The sequence below is a fragment of the Salmo salar genome, chromosome 08, assembly GCF_965601325.2.
Source record: "Salmo salar chromosome 08, fSalSal1, whole genome shotgun sequence".
NCBI lineage: Eukaryota > Metazoa > Chordata > Actinopteri > Salmoniformes > Salmonidae > Salmo > Salmo salar.
In genome coordinates this window covers 28,918,077-28,938,414 of record NC_138298.1, presented here as the reverse complement: position 1 = coordinate 28,938,414, position 20,338 = coordinate 28,918,077, and the positions used below count along the sequence as shown (strand labels likewise).

Below are 20,338 nucleotides of genomic sequence, written 5' to 3'. Positions count from 1 at the left end.
GTGAAGGCAACTTGGTAACATCACAGCCACAAGCACCAGAGAGCTGTAACCTGATAATAACTAGGATCATCTTTGAGTATACTCTAGATTGCAGTGAAGATGGTGAAGTTTGCAGTGTTGGCTGTTTTCTCATTGACCTTCAGCATGGTGAATGGAATGGTATGTTTGTGTGTGTGCATGTGTCACATACCCTAACTGAATGTTTAAAATGAATTTTAAATCCTAAAAAGGTGAAATAGCTAAATCCTTTTTCTCCTCTCCAAGGTGAGGCATGACACAGTTCTGGACATGGCACTTTCATCTGTCGACGATGCATACAAGGGCTGTGTTCCAGCTATGTTGACCAGGTGAAAGTGTACCTGAAAGAAGAGATTACAGCCAATACGAACGACTTCGGAACTCGTTGGACAGACCATTATGATGCTCTTGACAACAAAGAGTCTGATGGGGAATTTACAGTTGAACATATTCTTGCAATCAAGTTGTACTCTGGTGTTTTGTACAAAACCCTCAATGATGCAGTTCGTGTGGGAAAAGATAAATATAAAGCAAAAACATTTGAGTTCTATGCATGGCTTTTTCTGCTGTCTGATGCCATACGTATTCTGAAAGAAAAAAAGAATCCCAATGAATGTTTGAAAACCGTATACCGTGGAACCAAATGTGTTTACAAGGGTCAGTTAAATCAAGAAATTAGATTTGGCAAATTCCTCTCAACCTCTACTTCTCAGACTCTTGCTGCAGAATTTGGAACTGAAAATTGTTTTGAAATTGAAACATGCTATGGTGCCTCTGTGGAAAAATATACGATCGTGGGGCCACTTGAGGCAGAGGTTTTGATCCCCCTTATGAGAAATTAAAAATTGAGGAAGTGAAAAAGAGAGAAACAGTCAAAGACCTGTGGTGCAAAGTTGTTTTCAAACTGAAAAGTGCAACATATTTAAGTGATCTGAACTGTGCTTTAGTGTAAATACAGATCAAGCCGAGTAGGAATCAGATAATGATTCTACTACTTTGCCATATGTGGAGAAACATATGAGCAATATCCGTACCTATTTGCATTGAGATTTAAGTTCTTAATATGACATCTTGCATTTACTGAAATCTGTCATCTAGATGGTGCCTCTGTCTACAGCTTCTATCAATACCAACACTGTAAAGTGTTATAACCCACTGCCTTAAAATTGTAAGTTATGTCAACACGGGACATTTTGTTAACATAACCTCATATTAGTATACAAGTTAATTCAACTCTAAATTGTACATCCAGGGTAAACTTATATTTTGTGAATACAGCAAACTATTGAGTCAATTTCGTGGTCCATATCTGTCACGTCCTGACCAGTAAAGGGGTTATTTGTTATTGTAGTTTGGTCAGGATGTGGCAGGGGGATGTTTGTTTTATGTGGTTCGGGGTTTGTTGGGATATGTGTTTATGTAGAGGGGTGTTTGTTTAGAGTATTCCGGGGTTTTTGGTTATGTTCTATGTTTTGTATTTCTATGCTCTGTCTATGTTGTGTATTTCTTTGTGTTGGCCTGGTATGGCTCTCAATCAGGAACAGCTGTACATCGTTGTTGCTGATTGGGAGTCATACTTAGGTAGCCCTGTTTTCACCTGTCCTTTGTGGGAAGTTGTTTTTGAACTGCTGTGTTTAGCCTGTAATACTGTGCGGTCGTTCGTTTTCTTGTTTTGTTTTGTAAGTGTTCTAATAAACATTATAATGAGCACTCAACCCGCTGCGCCTTGGTCCACTATATACGACGACCGTTACAATATCTTTTTGAGACATACATTCATTTTCATTTTCCGTCAAGATGTTTTAATCAAACAAGTCTATTTCCGCTTTCTTAAAAAAAAAAAAAAATACAAATATATTTTGTGATACAAATATATTTTCAATGTCTGTTAGTTATATTTTAATGAGTTAGTGGTCCACTGTTATTGTTACATTCTGTCATCAGGACACAGACATTAAGATGTTACAGTCACTAGACTTGCACTACCCTGTGTAACAGACTCCATTGGGGATGCATGCAGCTTCTGCCAACATTAATAAAGAAAAACATTCAGCATTATTACATTCTCATGTCTTTGTTAAACTTCCACTGAAGCCTTCTCCACTTTTGAGTGACTTAGGCCATGACACACGATTAACGAATGAATGACTCAATTAATGAATTAGTTGTTCAGTAAAGCGATACTGGAAACTACCAGTTGGCACTGAAGGAACTTTTACTGTTTTTCCTGCTTTGTGTAGAAATGGAAAATACAAAATAACTTTTTTCAAACATTCAAAGTCATGTAAAAACGTTTAGAATCATGTAAACAAATAGGTAAACATGCAACATAAGGCAACATGACATATAATAATAATAATAATAATAATAATGTAATATAAATACTTTTGGGTGTCACATGACCTTTCACCATTGGCCAAATAAGGACTGTCTTGCTCCACAGTGCGCAAACTACGTTACATCTTAAATCAGATTAACCGTTCAAATCAGATGCCTGGAACACTGGCTAGAGTTACTGACCGAGAGAGATAGAAATAGAGAGAGAGAGATCGACAGACAAAGAGAGAATCTGAGAGACAGACAGAGACAGAAAGACAAACAGACAGAGAGAGATTGTGAATCCCAAACCACTCCTTGCCCCTACCAATTCGCTCAGTGAGCCCTCTGTTGTCACGTGTTGCTGACGAAACTCAGAGGGTTACTTCTAGAGAGTGGCGACGGGAACAATAAACCCTTCAACTTTGGGATACTCTCGTGACTTGAATGAAGCAATTCATGTTCCAATTTGTTTTCCAGTATTCCCATAGGAACACATCACTGGAAGTTCCCCACCTTTCTTTCTTTTGTTTCTACAAATATGATGGAGGCTCCATACTGTAATGCCCACACTGGGAGAAACCCAATGCGAAACAACTGCTACAGTACCAACAACTTCACCATAGATTGCATACAGACCTGGGTTCAAATACCTTAGCTGTGCTTGATTGAGCATGCTTGTTGCAATGGAATAAAAAGAAAAGTCCCAAAAGTGCAAATCCTGCCCACCTGGCACTCCAGGCAGATTAAAGAAAACACTGAAAGTATTTGAAAGATTTCAAATAGTATTTGAACCCAGGCCTGGTCATATATAGCATTTACTGTAACTGTATGTACTGTAGCATTTACTATAGTTAAATTTACTGTAACTATATTTACTGTAGCATTTACTGTAACTATATGAACTGTAGCATTTACTGTAACTACATGTACTGTAGCACGTACTGTAACTATATGTACTGTAGCATTTACTATAACTAAATTTACTGTAACTATATTTACTGTAGCATTTACTGTAACTATATGAACTGTAGCGTTTACTGTAACTACATGTACTGTAGCATGTACAGTAACTATATGTACTTTAGCATTTACTGTAACTATATTAACTGTAGCATTTACAAACAGAGAGAGATTTTTTGTGAAATTACTGGACACCTTGCAGACAGTGGCTTTAACTAGTTGTATGAGGTATTTTAGTGCTGGAACAATAGCCTAAAACCTCAAGGTATAATTCAAATGATCTCAAGGTATAATTTACATTATCTTATGGCAGAATTTACATGATCTCAAGGCAGAAATTGTTAGAGGCACTATTGAACACATGACAGTATTATGTAATGTTGTGCTTGAGGTTTATTCAAAGGGACAGAATAAAGACCAGTATGGACAGAGCCAGGTATATTTACATGTTATAGGATATTTTCAGCAACTGACTGGTTAGCTGTAGCTATTGTCAGATTGATTGTTATAAAGGCCAAGCAGACAGAAAACAGTGTAATGGTGCAGGAACGTGTAGCAGACAAGGCTCTGACATTTAAAACAACACTGAATGATATAATAGCCAATAGTGAGAAAGGAGACACTCTACTCAAACCCACTGGCTAGGGACATTCATTAAGTAGACTTTTTACATTTGTTGAAGCCACTGTCTCAACATGACTTATTGTCTTTGGCATTTAAGAACAGAGGGTGGATGAGGGTGGTATTGACTTGGGAGGATGGGGATGTTCAGTAAGAGGGACAGTAGACATGTCCAGACTTCTGAATATTTAGAACAACTCAACAGCATGTTACTAATTCACAGTGCTGTATGGGAATGGCTCTATCCTGCAGTACGTTATCAGGTAAAGATACAGAACTAGCCTTGTGTTAATGGTCCTGTCCAGGCAGAACAATAAGCCTTGTGTTAATGGTCCTGTCCAGGCAGAACTATAAGCCTTGTGTTAATGGTCCTGTCCAGGCAGAACTATAAGCCTTGTGTTAATGCTCCTGTCCAGGCAGAACTATAAGCCTTGTGTTAATGTTCCTGTCCAGGCAGAACTATAAGCCTTGTGTTAATGGTCCTGTCCAGGCAGAACTATAAGCCTTGTGTTAATGCTCCTGTCCAGGCAGAACTATAAGCCTTGTGTTAATGGTCCTGTCCAGGCAGAACTATAAGCCTTGTGTTAATGGTCCTGTCCAGGCAGAACTATAAGCCTTGTGTTAAGGGTCCTGTCCAGGCAGAACTATAAGCCTTGTGTTAATGTTCCTGTCCAGGCAGAACTATAAGCCTTGTGTTAATGTTCCTGTCCAGGCAGAACTATAAGCCTTGTGTTAGTGGTCCTGTCCAGGCAGAACTATAAGCCTTGTGTTAATGCTCCTGTCCAGGCAGAACTATAAGCCTTGTGTTAATGTTCCTGTCCAGGCAGAACTATAAGCCTTGTGTTAAGGGTCATGTCCAGGCAGAACTATAAGCCTTGTGTTAATGCTCCTGTCCAGGCAGAACTATAAGCCTTGTGTTAATGTTCCTGTCCAGGCAGGACTATAAGCCTTGTGTTAATGTTCCTTGTGGGGCAGAGGTAGGGCAGGGCAGTGACTTTGCAACCAAATTATTTTACTGTGCTCGGTCGCATAATAGACTTGTATGGTCATACAAGGTGCCACTGGTGGAATCAGTAGCCTAAAAAGGATTTGCATGGCCACAGTTGCATTTGCAACCAAATTACTTTTCTATGCAAATTCAATAATAGTTGCACAAATAGGCTCACAGTGAGCAGTGAACAAAATAACCATAGACATTAAGTTGACAATAGCTTTTTAGTAGAATAAATACATTGTATTTCTATGGTTGCAACTCTAAAACATGTAATTGCATTTAATCAAATGAATCAGATCCAATGAGTTACCACCCGTAGAGCAGGGTACCTCCATGGTTCATTAACTAACGCAAGAAAACTGTTATCGAAATACTACTCATTTTACAGAGCACGCTATTAAAGCTTCAAATTACACCAATTATTACTTTGTAGCACCTGCAGACTGTAGTCTTTAAAGAGGACTGAGTAAGGCTAAAATGTCACTATGCAACTTAATAATTTTCAGTAAGTCATGAAAAAGTATTCATGAATAAGTTTAAATTCCTATGAATGTGTTATAACATCCAAAGAGTGTGCCACTTTACCAATCGTGGTGGAAAATAATTTATGAATCATTTACTAGGGCTTGTAAACGCTAATGTCTTCCCTGATTGTACCCAACACATGTATAAATTTGTGTACACATAAAGGCTTCATAACATACATATATGTGTAACAGAGACATTTGGCAGAGACAATGTAGCTTGCTTATAACAGTTCATGCGGAGTGGGTGTTATAATGTTTATCTCATTACTGCATAAGACTACTTAAAACTATGTAAGCTTATAAAGAGTGTGTGATAATAGGGATTTATGACAATGTCATGCATATAAAGGCTTCATGACTCTTTATGTCATGCATATAAAGGCTATATGAATAATACATTTCACCACTGTCATTAAAGTGTTACCATTGTCTCTTCCCTATTCTGAAGATTCATCCCCGACTGAATCGTCGCAATCCCAACACAACACCCCTTGACATGGCCCCTGACTCTATTGATGACTCCTATGAGGGCTGCAGGGAGAATATGCTCTGTGAGGTGACAAACAGTATCCTACCAAAGGAGAAAAAAAAGTACAGAAAATGTCAATGCGCTTGGTGGGAAGCTATGGAATTTTATGACACCCATAAACATAACATTGAACTGTCTAATTACCATTTAAGGGCAATTCATGTATATGTGAATCCAACAGAGATGATTTTCGAGCCATTCAATGAGGCCACTACCATAGGGAAGCGCTACAAGACCGTTTATAAGTATCACTCCTTGCTTTTCCTGTTGTCTGATGCCTTACGTATTCTTAATAAAGACCCGGAAAAACAGTATGAAGAAACCTTCCGTGGAACCCGGTTAGCTTACGAAGGAAAAAAAGATGACAATGCGATTTGGCCAATTTGCTTCATCATCTACCTACGAGCATGTGGCTAAAATGTTTGCAGATTGGAAGACATGTTTTAAGATCACTGTCTGTTGTGGTGCGTCCCTGGCAGGTTTCTCTCAATTGAACAATGAAGAAGAGGTGTTGATTTCCCCATATGAGGTTTGCAAAATTGCTGAGGTATCCAAGAATAAAGTATTGGAAGATAAGGACAAAGATGATACGAGTGAATGTGAGATTGTCTATGAACTAGAGAGCACAAAAACAACCAAAAGTGACTTGAATTGCCATATTGTCGATAATGACAAAAAATAACAAAACCTGTAACACCATGTAACACGTGACATGTTGAATGTCTTGGTCGAGTTCCAGGCCCACTTCCTTGCAGACGTTGCATTTCATCAACCAATGGTTGGTCCCACTTCATCGACTGCACAGTCGGGCATCCGATTGCTATAACATATAATCTGCTTAGCTGATACGTTCAACACCTACCCAATCGTTGTGAGATCTGGCAGGCGTCTGCAATGTAGTCAGGCAGGAACACCACCCATCTTTTTCCCAGGTTCATGTGTGTTTCCAGGTGCAGCTTATTGCGATCAAGGGCTGGACATGGCTGCTAAGTACCAGGATTTTGGGTCAGTCTTGTGCTCCCCACGCTGTGTGAAGATTGGTGTGCCTTGTGATGAAGGAAGTGGTCATAGTCTTGAGAAAACCCAGTAGCAGCATCCTTAAATTAATTTGTAAGTATATGGGGAGCGGTTTCCCAGACACAGAGAGTCTTCAATAAGTTTGCTTTTTAGTCCAGGACTAGTCTTAATCTGTGTCTGGGAAAACACCCCTAAATGTCTATGGCAAGTTGTTGTTTCCCACTATGGCCAAGCTGTAACAAAATTGGGTGTAACGTAAACATTTATAAAAAAAAAAAAAAAGTGGTCTGGTGGTGTTGTGTCATGAAGTGTTGCAAGGAAGCCGGAGACGTGGGAATATTTAGTACAGGGATGGGCAACGGGCGGCCCACGGGCAATTCCTTCTCTACACCCCATGGCAAAATGTGCAGAATTACAGGAAGTGAGCTGTAAAACAGCACATTTTATTCTCCGTCCCATGGCAAAATGTGTAGAATTACAGGAAATGACCTGTAAAACAGCAAATTTTCCTCTCCGCCCCATGGCAAAATGAGTAGAATTGCATTAGTTAGTTAGAAAACTGCAAAATGTTCTCTACATCCCAAGGCAAAATGTGTAGAATTGCACAAAATTAACGCTAAAACATAAAAAACATATCTGCTGTCAAGAGTGGGGCCACTTGTCACATCCTGACCATGGTAAAATGTTATTTTCTATGGTAGAGTAGGTCAGGGCGTGACAGGGGGGGTTTATTCTATGTGTTCTATCTATGTTCTTAGGTTCTAGTTTTTGTATTTCTTTGTTGGTTTGTTTGGGATGATCTCCAATTAGAGGCAGCTGGTCCTCATTGTCTCTAATTGGAGATCATACTTAAGTAGGTTTTTCTTCCTGGTTTTTGTGGGTGATTATTTGTGAGTAGTGTTTGTTTCTCCTCTGCATCACGGTTTGTTGTTTTGTCTATTTCAGTTATTTGATGTATTGCATAGTTTCACAGAGTAAATACATATGTGGAACGAAACACACGCTGCACTTTGGTCCGCTCCTTTCGACAACCGTGACACCACTAAATGTTTTACTTGCAATAGGTGTGGGGAGGGGGTAACTGCAGCCCGTCATGTTGAGTTCAGATTTTTTTGTGGTCCATCCCTGATTTAGTAAAAGTCTCATGCATTTTTTGAACTTCTGTTGTACTAACCTTTTGAATGACCTATATCTTCAAAATCTAATATTACATAGTTAAGTAGAACATGTGTTCACCTCCCTCTTCTGAATTATAATATTACATGGCCCACTGATTATAGTTAAGATTTCATATTATATGACATACTGAATTAACACAGTTAAATGGTTCAATAAAATTATACAGGAAAACATCCAATTGGTACTGTAGGAATATTTACTAAAATACGCTTTGTTCAGAAATGGCAAACAATGGATAACAACAACTACAAAACATTCTCAAATATTACAAAAAGATGCAAAATCATGTTAAAAAAAAGCAAGTCAAATGTACATGCACAAAAGACAACTTAAAGGGAAATCCTACCACTTCTCATCCTCATGTTCATTATCGCCAGCACAATGCCAGTGTCTAAACATGTGAAAACGTTCTAGCCAATGACATTAAAAGTAAAATCAGGGATTTTCATCAAACACTGAGATTTGCAGTGACGTGGGGAGCAAGTATATACCCTACCGCTGGCTAGAAACTGGTTCCAGGTTTGGAAATCACTATCATTTTTTATTTTAATCCTACCCTGTGATGTCACTAGCTTGGTTTCAATCCAATTGGCGACAGATTTTCATGTGAATATTCTAAAATATTAATAAGGAAAATATGCACATTTTCCCACCAGTGCTGTGTTTCCGCCAAACTGACTTGGCGGAAACAGTGGGTGAGGACGGGTTTCCATCGCATTTTCAACTGTGTTGCGATAAATAGCAAATGTGGTCTTTGCATGTACGCTCTAGCCAGCAGCTGGCAGATACAGTGCGGGTAGGCTTGCCTACATGACAATATTATGGATAAGAGCAAGATTCTTTTTATTTGTCAAACGGCAGCCAAGCATCGATCATGTCACCAGAATAAGACCCCTGATATTTATTGGAAAGGAGCATCAAGCTCATCACTGTGCACTTTCACCTCCCTGTGACGTTCATCATAACTTATTTCATCTATAGCCTAATAAACTGCATGCTTTCCCGAGTCGTAGTGTGAGGACCACACAACATGTCATCGCATCGATATGATGGTTATCATATCAATACTTGCCTATAAAGGAGGTGTTTCCACCTCCATTTCTCACATAATTAATTTTACCAACACAAAACGATCTCACCTTGTCTAGTGTATTTTGTTTTGTCGACATTTGGAAAGTTTACCCAAAAATATGCTGTTTCCATCAGGCCTGTCGTGACATGTTTTACTCGCATAAATAGGTTGGATGGAAACCTGGTTACAGAGAAGCAGAGAGACACAGAGCGAGAGACAAGAAAGAGACACAGAGAAAGAGAGAGAGACACAGAGAGAGACAGAGAGAGCGACACAGAGAGACAGAGAGAGAGAGAGAGACAGAGAGAGACACACAAAGAGAGAGACAGACACACAGAAAGAAAGAACGCGTCAGAGAGAGTAGTCTGTAAGCGGTACCTGGCAAAACACTCCCTTCAATTAAGTCAATTCTGGACATCTCGTCATAAAACGCCCTCTCCCAATTGGCCGACTGGCGTGTCACTCATCACCAGCTTATTCTCATAGCAGGTGGGGCCCCGCCCCTGCTGTCCTTGATTGGCTCCCCTCCCATTTCTGTCCTCTAATGGGGTGTGCTGGGCTGCTCTCCAGCACATCCTCTTCAGGAACACAGTGGCTCCTAAAGCTCCAACCAGCACCCCCAGCAGGACACAGGAGATGTACACCCATACCGGTGACCTCCGCAGCCCCGGGTCCACCCTGCCTTCGACACTGAGGTCCTCCATGGTGAGCTGGTAGGAGGCTGTGAGGCAGGGTTCGCTACCCCAGGAATAATCATCCTGGGCTGAGCAGCGGCAGGAGTAGAGGCCCAGGCTGGATCCGGAGATGGTGACCTCCAGGTGGGAGTGGTGCTGCTGGGTGTGGCGGCCCTGGGGGTGCTCCCAGACGCAGGGGAGAGGGGATAGATGGGGGTGGTCACAGGGGAGGAGGACCACCAGGCCCTTCTTCACACGCAGCTCCTTCACCACAGGGGAACAACGACCTGAGATGCGAAGGGGGTGGGAGGGAGGACAGAGAGAGGCAGAAGCAGAGATAGAAAGAGGAGGAGTGAGAAGGAAGGATGGAGAATAAAAGAGATAGAAAGGGAGAGACAGAAGAGGTAGGGAGTTAGGGAGTTACAAGATGAGAGGAAGAGAGAGAGAGAGAGATCGTCCTAATTCTGTTTGGAAATGTAGTAGATTTGGTGGATGTGCTTAATAGTGGAATAGATGTGGTATGAGGGCTGTATGCATGTTTAATAGTGGAAAATGTGATAAGGGCTTTATATGTTTTTAAGAGTGGAATAGATGTGATATAATAACCTTATTCATGTTTAATAGTGGACTAGATGTGATATAAGAACCTTATGCATGGGTAATAGTGGAATATAATTGATATAATTATAAAATACAATTATTATATATCTTTTTTTAAACCTTTATTCAACTAGACAAGTCAGTTAAGAACAAATTCTTATTGACAATAACAGCCTACCCCGGCCAAACCCTAAACCGGACGACACTGGGCTAAATGTGCGTCGCCCTATGGGACTCCCAATCACGGCCGGTTGTGATACAGCCTGGAATCAAACAAGGGTCTGTAGTACGCCTCTAGCACTACAATTAAAATCAACCTGTTTAATAGTGGAATATTGTTCATACTCACCCTCTCCAGTGCCACACACCTTCAAAGGGTCCTCTGACTCCCTCTGCACTGGAGAGCTGAGAACAGAGAGAGAAGAAAGAGAGATGGTGAGAGTGAAACAACTAGTTTGAAAGGAAGGAAGATAAAGCAATGTTTTGGACAGCAGGAGAAAGAGAGAGACAGAGAGAGATACAACCAATATTTATGTTGATTTATTTTCCTTTATGCATATCATTACAACACTGTATATTTAGACATAATATGACACTTAAAATGTCTTTTTTCTTTTGGAGTGTACTGTTAAATGTAAACTTTTTATTGTTTATTTCACTTTTGTTTATTATCTATTTGACTTCCTTTGGCCATGTAAACATATGTTTCCCATGCCAATAAAGCCCCTTAAATTGAAATTGAATTGACAGAGACAGAGAGTGGGAGACAGAGACAGACATAGAGAGTCAGCGACAGAGACAGAAATAGAGACCGAGAGAGAGGTCTACCAAGGAGGGCCTTAACATATGTTTCCCATGCCAATAAAGCCCTTGAATTGAATTCAGAGAGAGAGAGAGAGAAAGAGAGGGACTCAAACCCTCACAAAGAGAATGCTATGTAGACTCACTCCGCAACACAGGCTCTCTTGTTGACGTCCCACACACAACCTAGTCCTGCTGCCCGGGCACACACCTGACAGCTGGAGTACACCCTGCACTCCTCTACTGGCACACGGGACAGAGAGGAGGGGGAGCCTACCACCACATGGCCCTGGGAGGGAGCAAAGGGTTAAAGATGTCTGTGTGTCTGTCTGAGTGTGTCTGTCTGTGTATGTGTGTGTGTGTGTGTGTGTGTGTGTGTGTGTGTGTGTGTGTGTGTGTGTGTGTGTGTGTGTGTGTGTGTGTGTGTGTACATGCGTGCGTGCGTGCGTGTGTACGTGCGTGCGTGCGTGTGTGTGTGTGTGAGTGCGTGTCTGATACCTGGTGTATGAGGATGTTGTTGACGGGCTCTACTGAGGTTGTCAGAGGGATCTCCTGCAGCAGAGTAGCAGTACGACCAACGATACACACACTGTGTAACTCCCCCTGATCTGTGTGAAAACACACATCAATTCACACCACAGAACATAATCAACCACAAAATGAGAATATTTTCTGATATGTTCAGCATAGTCAATTAACTGCCTGGTCTATTGATTACTTGATGTTTCTCTCTCTCACCTGTTCCCAGATGTAGTAGGGCAGCATCACTGTTGGAGATGTTGGTGGCTGTGATCCTGGTGTATGTGGTTCCCCTCCTCACCAGAAGGGGCGCTGCGTCCACAGTGTCCGTCAACAGAGGATGTTCCTTGGCAAACTGCAGCACGCGGTCGGGCATATCGAAGGAGGAGTTATAACCCTGGGCTCTCAGGTCATCGTTGATACACTGAGGGGGACAGAGAACAATTCAGCATGTTATGACGATGATGGACATACTAGGACACTATATGATAATAACCCTTAAATGGAAAATGACTACCTGGATTCGTCCAATAACAAAGAAACACTCATTTTCGAAAGAAGCACTAACTTTCGCTATCCGCTGCAAAACGTTTTTAAAATGCTTTCCATTGCATGCCCTAATAAATACAACCCAGGTGAGTCTGGTGAATACCTGTCCAGGACGGGGGTCGGGTACAGACTCAGAGCTCCCACTGTTCACACAGTTCCTCTTCATATCTCTGAAGCCTCCCGTCGCAAACACCTTGGTGATGTCAGCCAGGCTGTACACACACACTGCTGACACACGCTCTCCTTTCCTAAACACACACACACACACACACACACACACACACACACACACACACACACACACACACACACACACACACACACACACACACACACACACACACACACACACATTACCATGTTCATTACAGTAATGCCGTCTGTATGAGTCATTGTAACATGATAATCATATTTAGTGATTCTCCTCTCTCTTTCCCTCGCAATCTGTCCTCTCTCTCATTCTCTCTCCACCCCATTCCCCATCTCTACTCCTCCTCTACCTCCCTCTCCCCATCTCTATCCCCCCCTCTCTCTCTTCCCCTGTCCCCCCCTCCACCCCCATACCACTGGGAGGTGAAGAGCGTGTAGAAGTGTGTGCTGCTGGGGTCTCCCAGGCGGTGTTCCAGGGGGTAGACATGGGTCAGGACGGTGTAGTGCTGGCCACTGTCCCGGTCCCGACACACCAGCTGAGCCTTCAGGAAACTGGTCCAGCGCTTCTGCAGGGTCTTAGAGCCACCCACGTCTCCCTGGCAGATAGGGAGAGAGGGATGGGGGAGAGGGGGATGAGAAGTATAGAGAGAGAGCACAAGACAAAGCACACATGAGCAAAATAGAGGGAGAGAGAGAGAAAAAAGAGAGAGAGAGATGTATCTCACCTTGCAGACTCTGGCCACCCGTGTGACCCTGACCTTGGTATAAAGGTTGTACTCTATGGCGTTCTCCGTGAAGAAGAAGTAGATTTTATCATCGTCTCCAGGACTCTCCCTGACCAGGGCCGAACTCACAAACTCTGGATCTGGACTCATCAGAGAATTACATATGAATGACATATTGTATGTAGTGCTTCCCATCTCCAGTCCTCAACACCCCCGACGGTTCACATTTTCGTTGTAGCCCCAGACAAACTTGCACATTTTCTCATCAGTGGTGTTTCCACTAAACTGTCTTTTTGTGGATAAAAATCAATGTGTGATGACGTAGACACACAAAACATTTTTCGCTTAAGTTTTCATGTACCGAATAAAAATGTAAAATTCATTGTTTTTCCATTTTCAACTGTACCGATAGTTATGTCCTAAAAACTGTTAGGTTAAATAGCAAATGTGCATATTCTGGTCTTGGCACGAGCGCTCTAGCCAACAGCTCACAGATACAGTGTGGGAAGGCTAGTCTACATGATGAGATTACTATGGATAAGAGCAAGAATATTTGTATTTGTCAAACTGCAGTCAAGCATCGATCATCATGTCACCAGAATAAGACCCTCGATATTCATTGGAAAAGAGCGTCAAAATCACCTTGCACTTTCAGTTATTTCATCTGTAGCCTAATAAACTGCATGATTTCCCGAGTCATAGTGGGAGGACCACACAACATGCCATCACATGACTCCAAGTTTACTTCCATATTAATACTAACACATAAAGACGTTTCCATTGCCACTTCTCACATAATTCATTCTACCGCCACAAAAAGATCCCACCATGTCGAACGGACACGTTATCTGTTGGCATTTATAAAATTGTACCAAAACATCCTGTTTCCATCAGAGCTGTCGTGATTTTTATTTTATACAGTATAACTTTACTGGCATAAAACATGTGGATGGTTATAGATATAGACCATCATCAAAGAACAAACTCATTAGGTAAGTAACACAACACTGCTAAACCACATCCTGAGTTAAACTCTTCATTGGACACATTCTGTTGTTGTTTGGTGTTACAGAAGTTTGGACAGTAGAAGTATTTTATAATCTTTCCCATCATGCATTGGGAGTGTATGTGATTGACAGATGGGTCTCACCACTGAGCCAGTTGATGGACTGATGCACGCGCACCTGTTGACCTGTTGCCCTGGTGATGTCAAACTCCGTGCCCAGGAAGATAGAAGGGGAGGCGGTGTACAGCACTCCATCTACAGTACACATATAGACAGGATGTGATAGAGTGTGTGTGTGTGTGTGTGTGTGTGTGTGTGTGTGTGTGTGTGTGTGTGTGTGTGTGTGTGTGTGTGTGTGTGTGTGTGTGTGTGTGTGTGTGTGTGTGAGTGTGAGAGAGTGTGAGCATGTGTGTGTGTCTAACCTGCAGTAACAGCAGTGTGAGGTTGTCTGGGATCATAAGGACATTTCCCCTTCCCATTCTCCATCTTCACTTCGTCACCTTCTTCCTTCACTAGGGCAAACGTCACTGGGTCCTGAACACACACACAGTCTATATTTAGTATGTGAACCAGTGGAGGCTGTTGAGGGTATTTTAAATGTAATATATATATTTGCATTTAACCAGGCAAGTCAGTTAAGAACAAATTCTTATTTACAATGACGGCCTACCGGGGAACAGTGGTGCCTTGTTCATGGGCAGAACAACAGAGTTTTACCTTGTCAGCTCGGGGATTTCGGTTACTGACCCAACACTCAAACCACTAGGCTGCCTGCCGCCCCAGTAGGATGGCTCATAATAATGGCTGGAACGGCGCGAATGGAACGGCATCAAACACATGGAAACCATAAGTTTGACGTATTTGATATGGTTCCACTGATTCCGCTCCAGCCATTACCATGAGCCTGTTCTCCCCAATTAAGGTCCCACCTCCTGTGACGTGAACATCATGTGTGTAAGCCTATCAACTAAATACATTAATTGAAAGAATAACATGTATTTGACCACAACAGTAAAAGAGCATCTAGCAGGTGTATCATAATAATAATAATAATATAGGTGTAGAGTATAATAATAATAATATAGGTGTAGAGTATAATAATAATACAATTAATAATAATAATATAGGTGTAGAGTATAATAATAAAAATAATAATAATATTATAGGTGTAGAGTATAATAATAATATAGGTGTAGAGTATAATAATAAAATTAATAATAATAATATAAGTGTAGAGTATAATAATAATAATATAGAAGTAGACTATAATAATAAGAAGAAGAATATAGGAGTAGAGTTAAGTATTCAAAATAATATTAATAATATAGGTGTAGAGTGTAATAATAATACAATTAATAATAATAATATAGGTGTAGAGTATAATAATAATAATATAGGAGTAGAGTATAATAATAAGAAGAAGAAGAATATAGGAGTAGAGTATAATAATAACAATAATAATGGTGTAGAGTATAATAATAATAATATAGGAGTAGAGTATAATAATAATAATATAGGTGGAGAGTAAAATAATAATAATATAGGAGTAGAGTATAATAATAATAACAATAATATAGGTGTAGAGTACAATAATAATAATAATATAGGAGTAGAGTATAATAATAATAATAATATAGGTGTAGAGTATAATAATAACAATAATAATAATATAAGAGTAGAGTATATTAATAATAATAATATAGGAGTAGAGTATAATATTAATAATATAGGTGTAGAGTATAATAATAATAATAATAATATAGGTGTAGCGTATAATAATAATAATATAGGAGTAAAGTATAATAATAATAATAATAATATAGGTGTAGAGTATAATAATTATTATTGTTATAATAATATAGGAGTAGAGTATAATAATAATAATAACAATAATATAGGTGTAGAGTACAATAATAATAATAATATAGGAGTAGAGTATAATAATAATAATAATATAGGTGTAGAGTATAATAATAACAATAATAATAATATAAGAGTAGAGTATATTAATAATAATAATATAGGAGTAGAGTATAATATTAATAATATAGGTGTAGAGTATAATAATAATAATAATATAGGTGTAGCGTATAATAATAATATAGGAGTAAAGTATAATAATAATAATATAGGTGTAGAGTATAATAATAATTATTATTATAATAATATAGGAGTAGAGTATAATAATAATAATAATAATATAGGTGTAGAGTATAATAATAATATAGGAGTAGAGTATAATAATAATAATATAGGTGTAGAGTATAATAATAATAATATAGGTGGAGCGTATAATAATAATATAGGAGTAGAGTATAATAATAATAATATAGGAGTAAAGTATAATAATAATAATATAGGTGTTGAGTATAATAATTATAATAATATAAGAGTAGAGTATAATAATAATAATATAGGAGTAGAGTATAATAATAATAATAATATAGGTGTAGAGTATAATAATAATAATTATAATAATAATATTGTAGGTGTAGAGTATAATAATAATAATAATAATATTACAGGTGTAGAGTATAATAACAATAATAATAATAATGATAATATAGGTGTAGAGTATGAGAAGAGACAGAGGAGAGAGAACGTGACTGACTATGAAAGCACACTGGGGATCGTAGGCGTAGGAGCCACAGACGTAGATCCTTCCATCCTTCAGAACCTCCAGCAGACAGATGTAGTTATAACAGTCATCCTGTAGAGGGAGACAAAGAGCCATGTCTCAAACAGCATCCTATTCTCCCCTGTAGGCCCTGGTCAAAAGTGGTGCACTGAATAGGGGACTAGGGTGCCATTCGAGATTAGCAGAGGGGGAAAACGTAAGCCTGTTTGTATCTCGTAAATACATCTTTACGATCTATGCGGAAACAGTTCAAGTGCCCTGGGATATGGAATATTTGGGGGATTTTCAAGTCCCTGAATGCCTTTTAATTTAAGCTAGGCTGAAGCGCGTTTGGCAACTCCTTCTTAGCACAGGGCCATAACAGAGCAGGATAAAGTTGCCTCTAGACAGATCTCAGGTCAGTTTACATTCCTCACCATAATGGCTAAGGTTAGGATTTGGGGTAGATAACATGATCCTAGATCAGGAGAACCTAGCTCTACACAGATCAATAAAATATGGTTAGAATCAGTAGTATAATGCAGGGTTTCTCAACTCAGGTGCCAGGAACCCAATGTGAACAGGCCTAGGTTTTCATATTACTCCCATTGAATAAACGGTAGCGATAACAATAACTCTAACTCCCTGACTATTTAAGGTAGGTCATGCCTGTTTATCAGTCTTTGAAGATGACGAGATAAAAGTGAAAAGTCATCTGAAAGCCAAACATACAGGATGTGATGTGTTGTTGACAGGAAGCTGAAGAGTCAGTAAAGCAGCTGTTATGGTAACAGTATCATACATCATGACATGGTGTTACATTTTGGGTGTGAAACATAGCATCTCACCGACACCTTTAACCACATACATACACTACAGAGCAGCGGAGGACGGTGGGAGGAGCTATAGGAGGACAGGCTCATTGTAATGGCTGGAATGGAATTAATGAGAGGTATCAAACATATGGAAATCCCATGTTTGACTCCGTTCCATCCATTCCATTCCAGCCATTACAATGAGCACCACACGTTGCTCACCTCCCTCTTGCCTTTACCCATACAGGACTTCCTCTCCTTTTCTGTTGCCTCCCACTTAATCTGCAGAGACAGAGACGGAAGTCAAAGAGAGAACACACAAACGCATACAGTTACATCACACAGTTAAACATCAGGTTAAGCCGAGTATTGGACTAAAAAGCAGTGTCAGTGGAGAATCTCTATTGAGAAAGTTGTCCAGGACTAGGTTTAACCTATGTCTGGCATAGTGTGTTTGTCCCAGGTAAGACGTAGGTTTTTCTATGGTTTTGTGTTCATGAATACACCCATCATGAAAACACCGAAACAAATACACACTCGTTTCACAGATAAGCGTGCACACACAGACAGTCAAGTGAAGAAGTCTCCCCCCTCCCATCTCTCTGTCCCTCCCATCTCTCTGTCCATCCCCCTCTTATCTCCCTGTCCCTCCCTCCCCCCTCTTAACTCCCTGTCCCTCCCTCCGCCCTCTTATCTCTCTGTCCCTCCTTCCCTCCCTCCCATTTCCCTGTCCCTCCCCCTCCTATCTCCCTGTCCCTCCCTCCGCCCTCTTATCTTCCCGTCCCTCCCTCCCTCCGCTCTCTTATCTCCCTGTCCCTCCCTTCGCCCTCTTATCTCCTTGTCCCTCCCTCCCTCCGCCCTCTTATCTCCCTGTCCATCCCTTCGCCCTCTTATCTCCTTGTCCCTCCCTCCCTCCGCCCTCTTATCTCCCTGTCCCTCCCTCCGTCCTCTTATGTCCCTGTCCCTCCCCCCTCCCTCTCTCTCTCTCCCCCCTATCTCTGTCTCTCCCTCCCCCCTATCTCTGTCTCTCCCTCCCTTTCTCTCTCACTGATGGGTGTTTCCAGGTGAGGTTGGAGGTGTGCAGGGCCAGGATGGAGCCTCTGGCTCCCACGTAGAGTGTCTCAGAGCTGGGGTCTTGCAGGAGGACGCTGGCGTTGGACACCCCCAGAACTGCACCTACCCCTGAGGAGAACAGGACATAACATTAGGGTTGTGCCCCAAATGGCTATTTCCTACAGTGCACTACCTTGGACCAGGGCTCCGTAATATATAGACTCCCCTTCTCTGCCCCATTTATTTGCCTTTGACCTTTGAATGAATGTATGAAGGATGAGACTGACTTACAGGGACTTTTACGGAACCATTTCTAAGTCATTTCTATCAGTAATTGTGTCACTTCCTCTACTGAGAAACATTCTTGTGGTCGGCTGTAACTGGGGTGCAATAATTAGTCCAAACAACAAAAAATGGTTTCTATTGGACAAATTCAGTTAGGTCCCTCCCCATTCCGTTTAAGAAATGTTTTGCAACAGAATCAGCTAATAAATAAACCCCTACTCACCAGTTACTCAATGCTGATTTAGGTAGACAATTTTGGGGCTAAACTCTCCTTTGCGTTTGCTATTTAGTCCGTGACATAGGCTTAATATGTGTCCAGTAAACTGCTCCTTGTTGCATTTGTGTGTTAACACACACACACCATAAAGAGTGGGGCATCTCAAACCTCCACATTCTCTGTATTACAATCTAAGACCTATAGCCTATAGCCTAGGCCTATCTATCCATGAAAGCAGGCAAAATTAGGATAACACTGTAACCCCAGTCTATACTCACTCTGCTATATTCCGGGTTCTTCGTGAAAACAGCAGTGAAATGACACACCTGTCTTCAGTCATTTTAAAAGTGTTGTTTAATGGGCATTTCTCCACCATGCCTCTGTCCTTTCCATCTGGTTAAATGTTGGATTAAGTAATTAACCATCTCCATTTCCAGATGAATAAATTAGCCTACCAAAACCACACTGGTTGCTGATAATAGACTTCTTACAAATGTACTTGTTTGCTAGGCAACATCATTTGCATTGCTATGACTAATTAGATTGTAGCCTACCTAACGTTACCGTATCCATTAGGAATTGCGATACATTTTAAAATTGCGATACCATTTGTATGTAGTGAGAGACCGTTTGTCCAACTGTACTGTACTCACCTCCGTGAACATTGGGAATTGCAGTTTGACAACGAGTTGAACCAGTTGTGAGCCACAAAATCACGGCCATAAAACAGGTGGTCGGCATGTTGAGAAGTGACATCAGGAAGAATGTCCGTTGATGACCGAGCGTCAGTTACTCATCATTAAAAGTGCGCTCGGGGCGTTCTGTCAATACAGGATGCACAGGGGGGAACGAAACGTTTACAGAAACCAAGAAAACTAAAAAGTACGGTTCAAGTGTATCAAAATACGGCGTATTTTTTATTCTCACCTACCTATTCGGTGTCCGATGTGGTGCTATTTCTAACACGGTATAATAGGCACTTAGCCTACAGGTCAGGTACAGTACAGTATGTGATAGAACTATAATCCAGGAAGCGTTCAAATCTCACTAAATCAAACGTCAATACACGCCCACAACCACAGAGGAACCTG

General features: G+C 40.6%; 1 protein-coding gene, 1 long non-coding RNA gene and 1 pseudogene across 3 annotated transcripts; 2 read left to right on the top strand and 1 right to left on the bottom strand.

The window, feature by feature from the left end:
- LOC123744289 (uncharacterized) lies at positions 1 to 1,733 on the top strand. The gene is made up of 2 exons (XR_006770873.2): positions 1 to 159; positions 265 to 1,733. It is a non-coding gene; the product is annotated as an uncharacterized LOC123744289 (long non-coding RNA).
- Positions 1,734 to 6,151: 4,418 nt separating this feature from the next.
- On the top strand, positions 6,152 to 6,650 carry LOC123744170 (erythroblast NAD(P)(+)--arginine ADP-ribosyltransferase-like; annotated as a pseudogene).
- Positions 6,651 to 8,342: 1,692 nt separating this feature from the next.
- On the bottom strand, positions 8,343 to 20,335 carry LOC106610434 (semaphorin-4F). Of its 2 annotated transcripts, none has more exons than XM_045722977.2 (15): positions 20,179 to 20,335; positions 19,901 to 20,068; positions 18,741 to 18,874; positions 17,915 to 17,974; positions 16,872 to 16,970; positions 14,683 to 14,794; positions 14,405 to 14,515; positions 13,255 to 13,394; positions 12,944 to 13,125; positions 12,483 to 12,627; positions 12,050 to 12,254; positions 11,810 to 11,919; positions 11,458 to 11,600; positions 10,860 to 10,915; positions 8,343 to 10,197 (listed from the first exon to the last, which is right to left on the bottom strand). In XM_045722977.2, the coding sequence occupies exons 2-15, from the start codon at positions 20,001 to 20,003 to the stop codon at positions 9,659 to 9,661; spliced, it is 2,139 nt and encodes a 712-aa protein (XP_045578933.1). In that variant the 5' UTR covers positions 20,004 to 20,068; positions 20,179 to 20,335; the 3' UTR covers positions 8,343 to 9,658. The 2 variants fall into 2 exon arrangements, with proteins under 2 accessions (XP_045578933.1, XP_045578934.1); XM_045722978.2 differs by having other exon boundaries at positions 20,175 to 20,279.
- Between the last annotated feature and the right edge of the window lie 3 nt (positions 20,336 to 20,338).

Excerpts from the sequence above, each read along its gene's own strand:
- LOC106610434 (XM_045722977.2), bottom strand. The coding sequence starts at position 20,003 with ATGTCACTTCTCAACATGCCGACCACCTGTTTTATGGCCGTGATTTTG. Across the intron at positions 13,395-14,404 it reads GTCCATCAACTGGCTCAGTG|ATCCAGAGTTTGTGAGTTCG; the intron begins GTGAGACCCATC and ends TGATGAGTCCAG. Across the intron at positions 13,126-13,254 it reads GGGTGGCCAGAGTCTGCAAG|GGAGACGTGGGTGGCTCTAA; the intron begins GTGAGATACATC and ends CCTATCTGCCAG.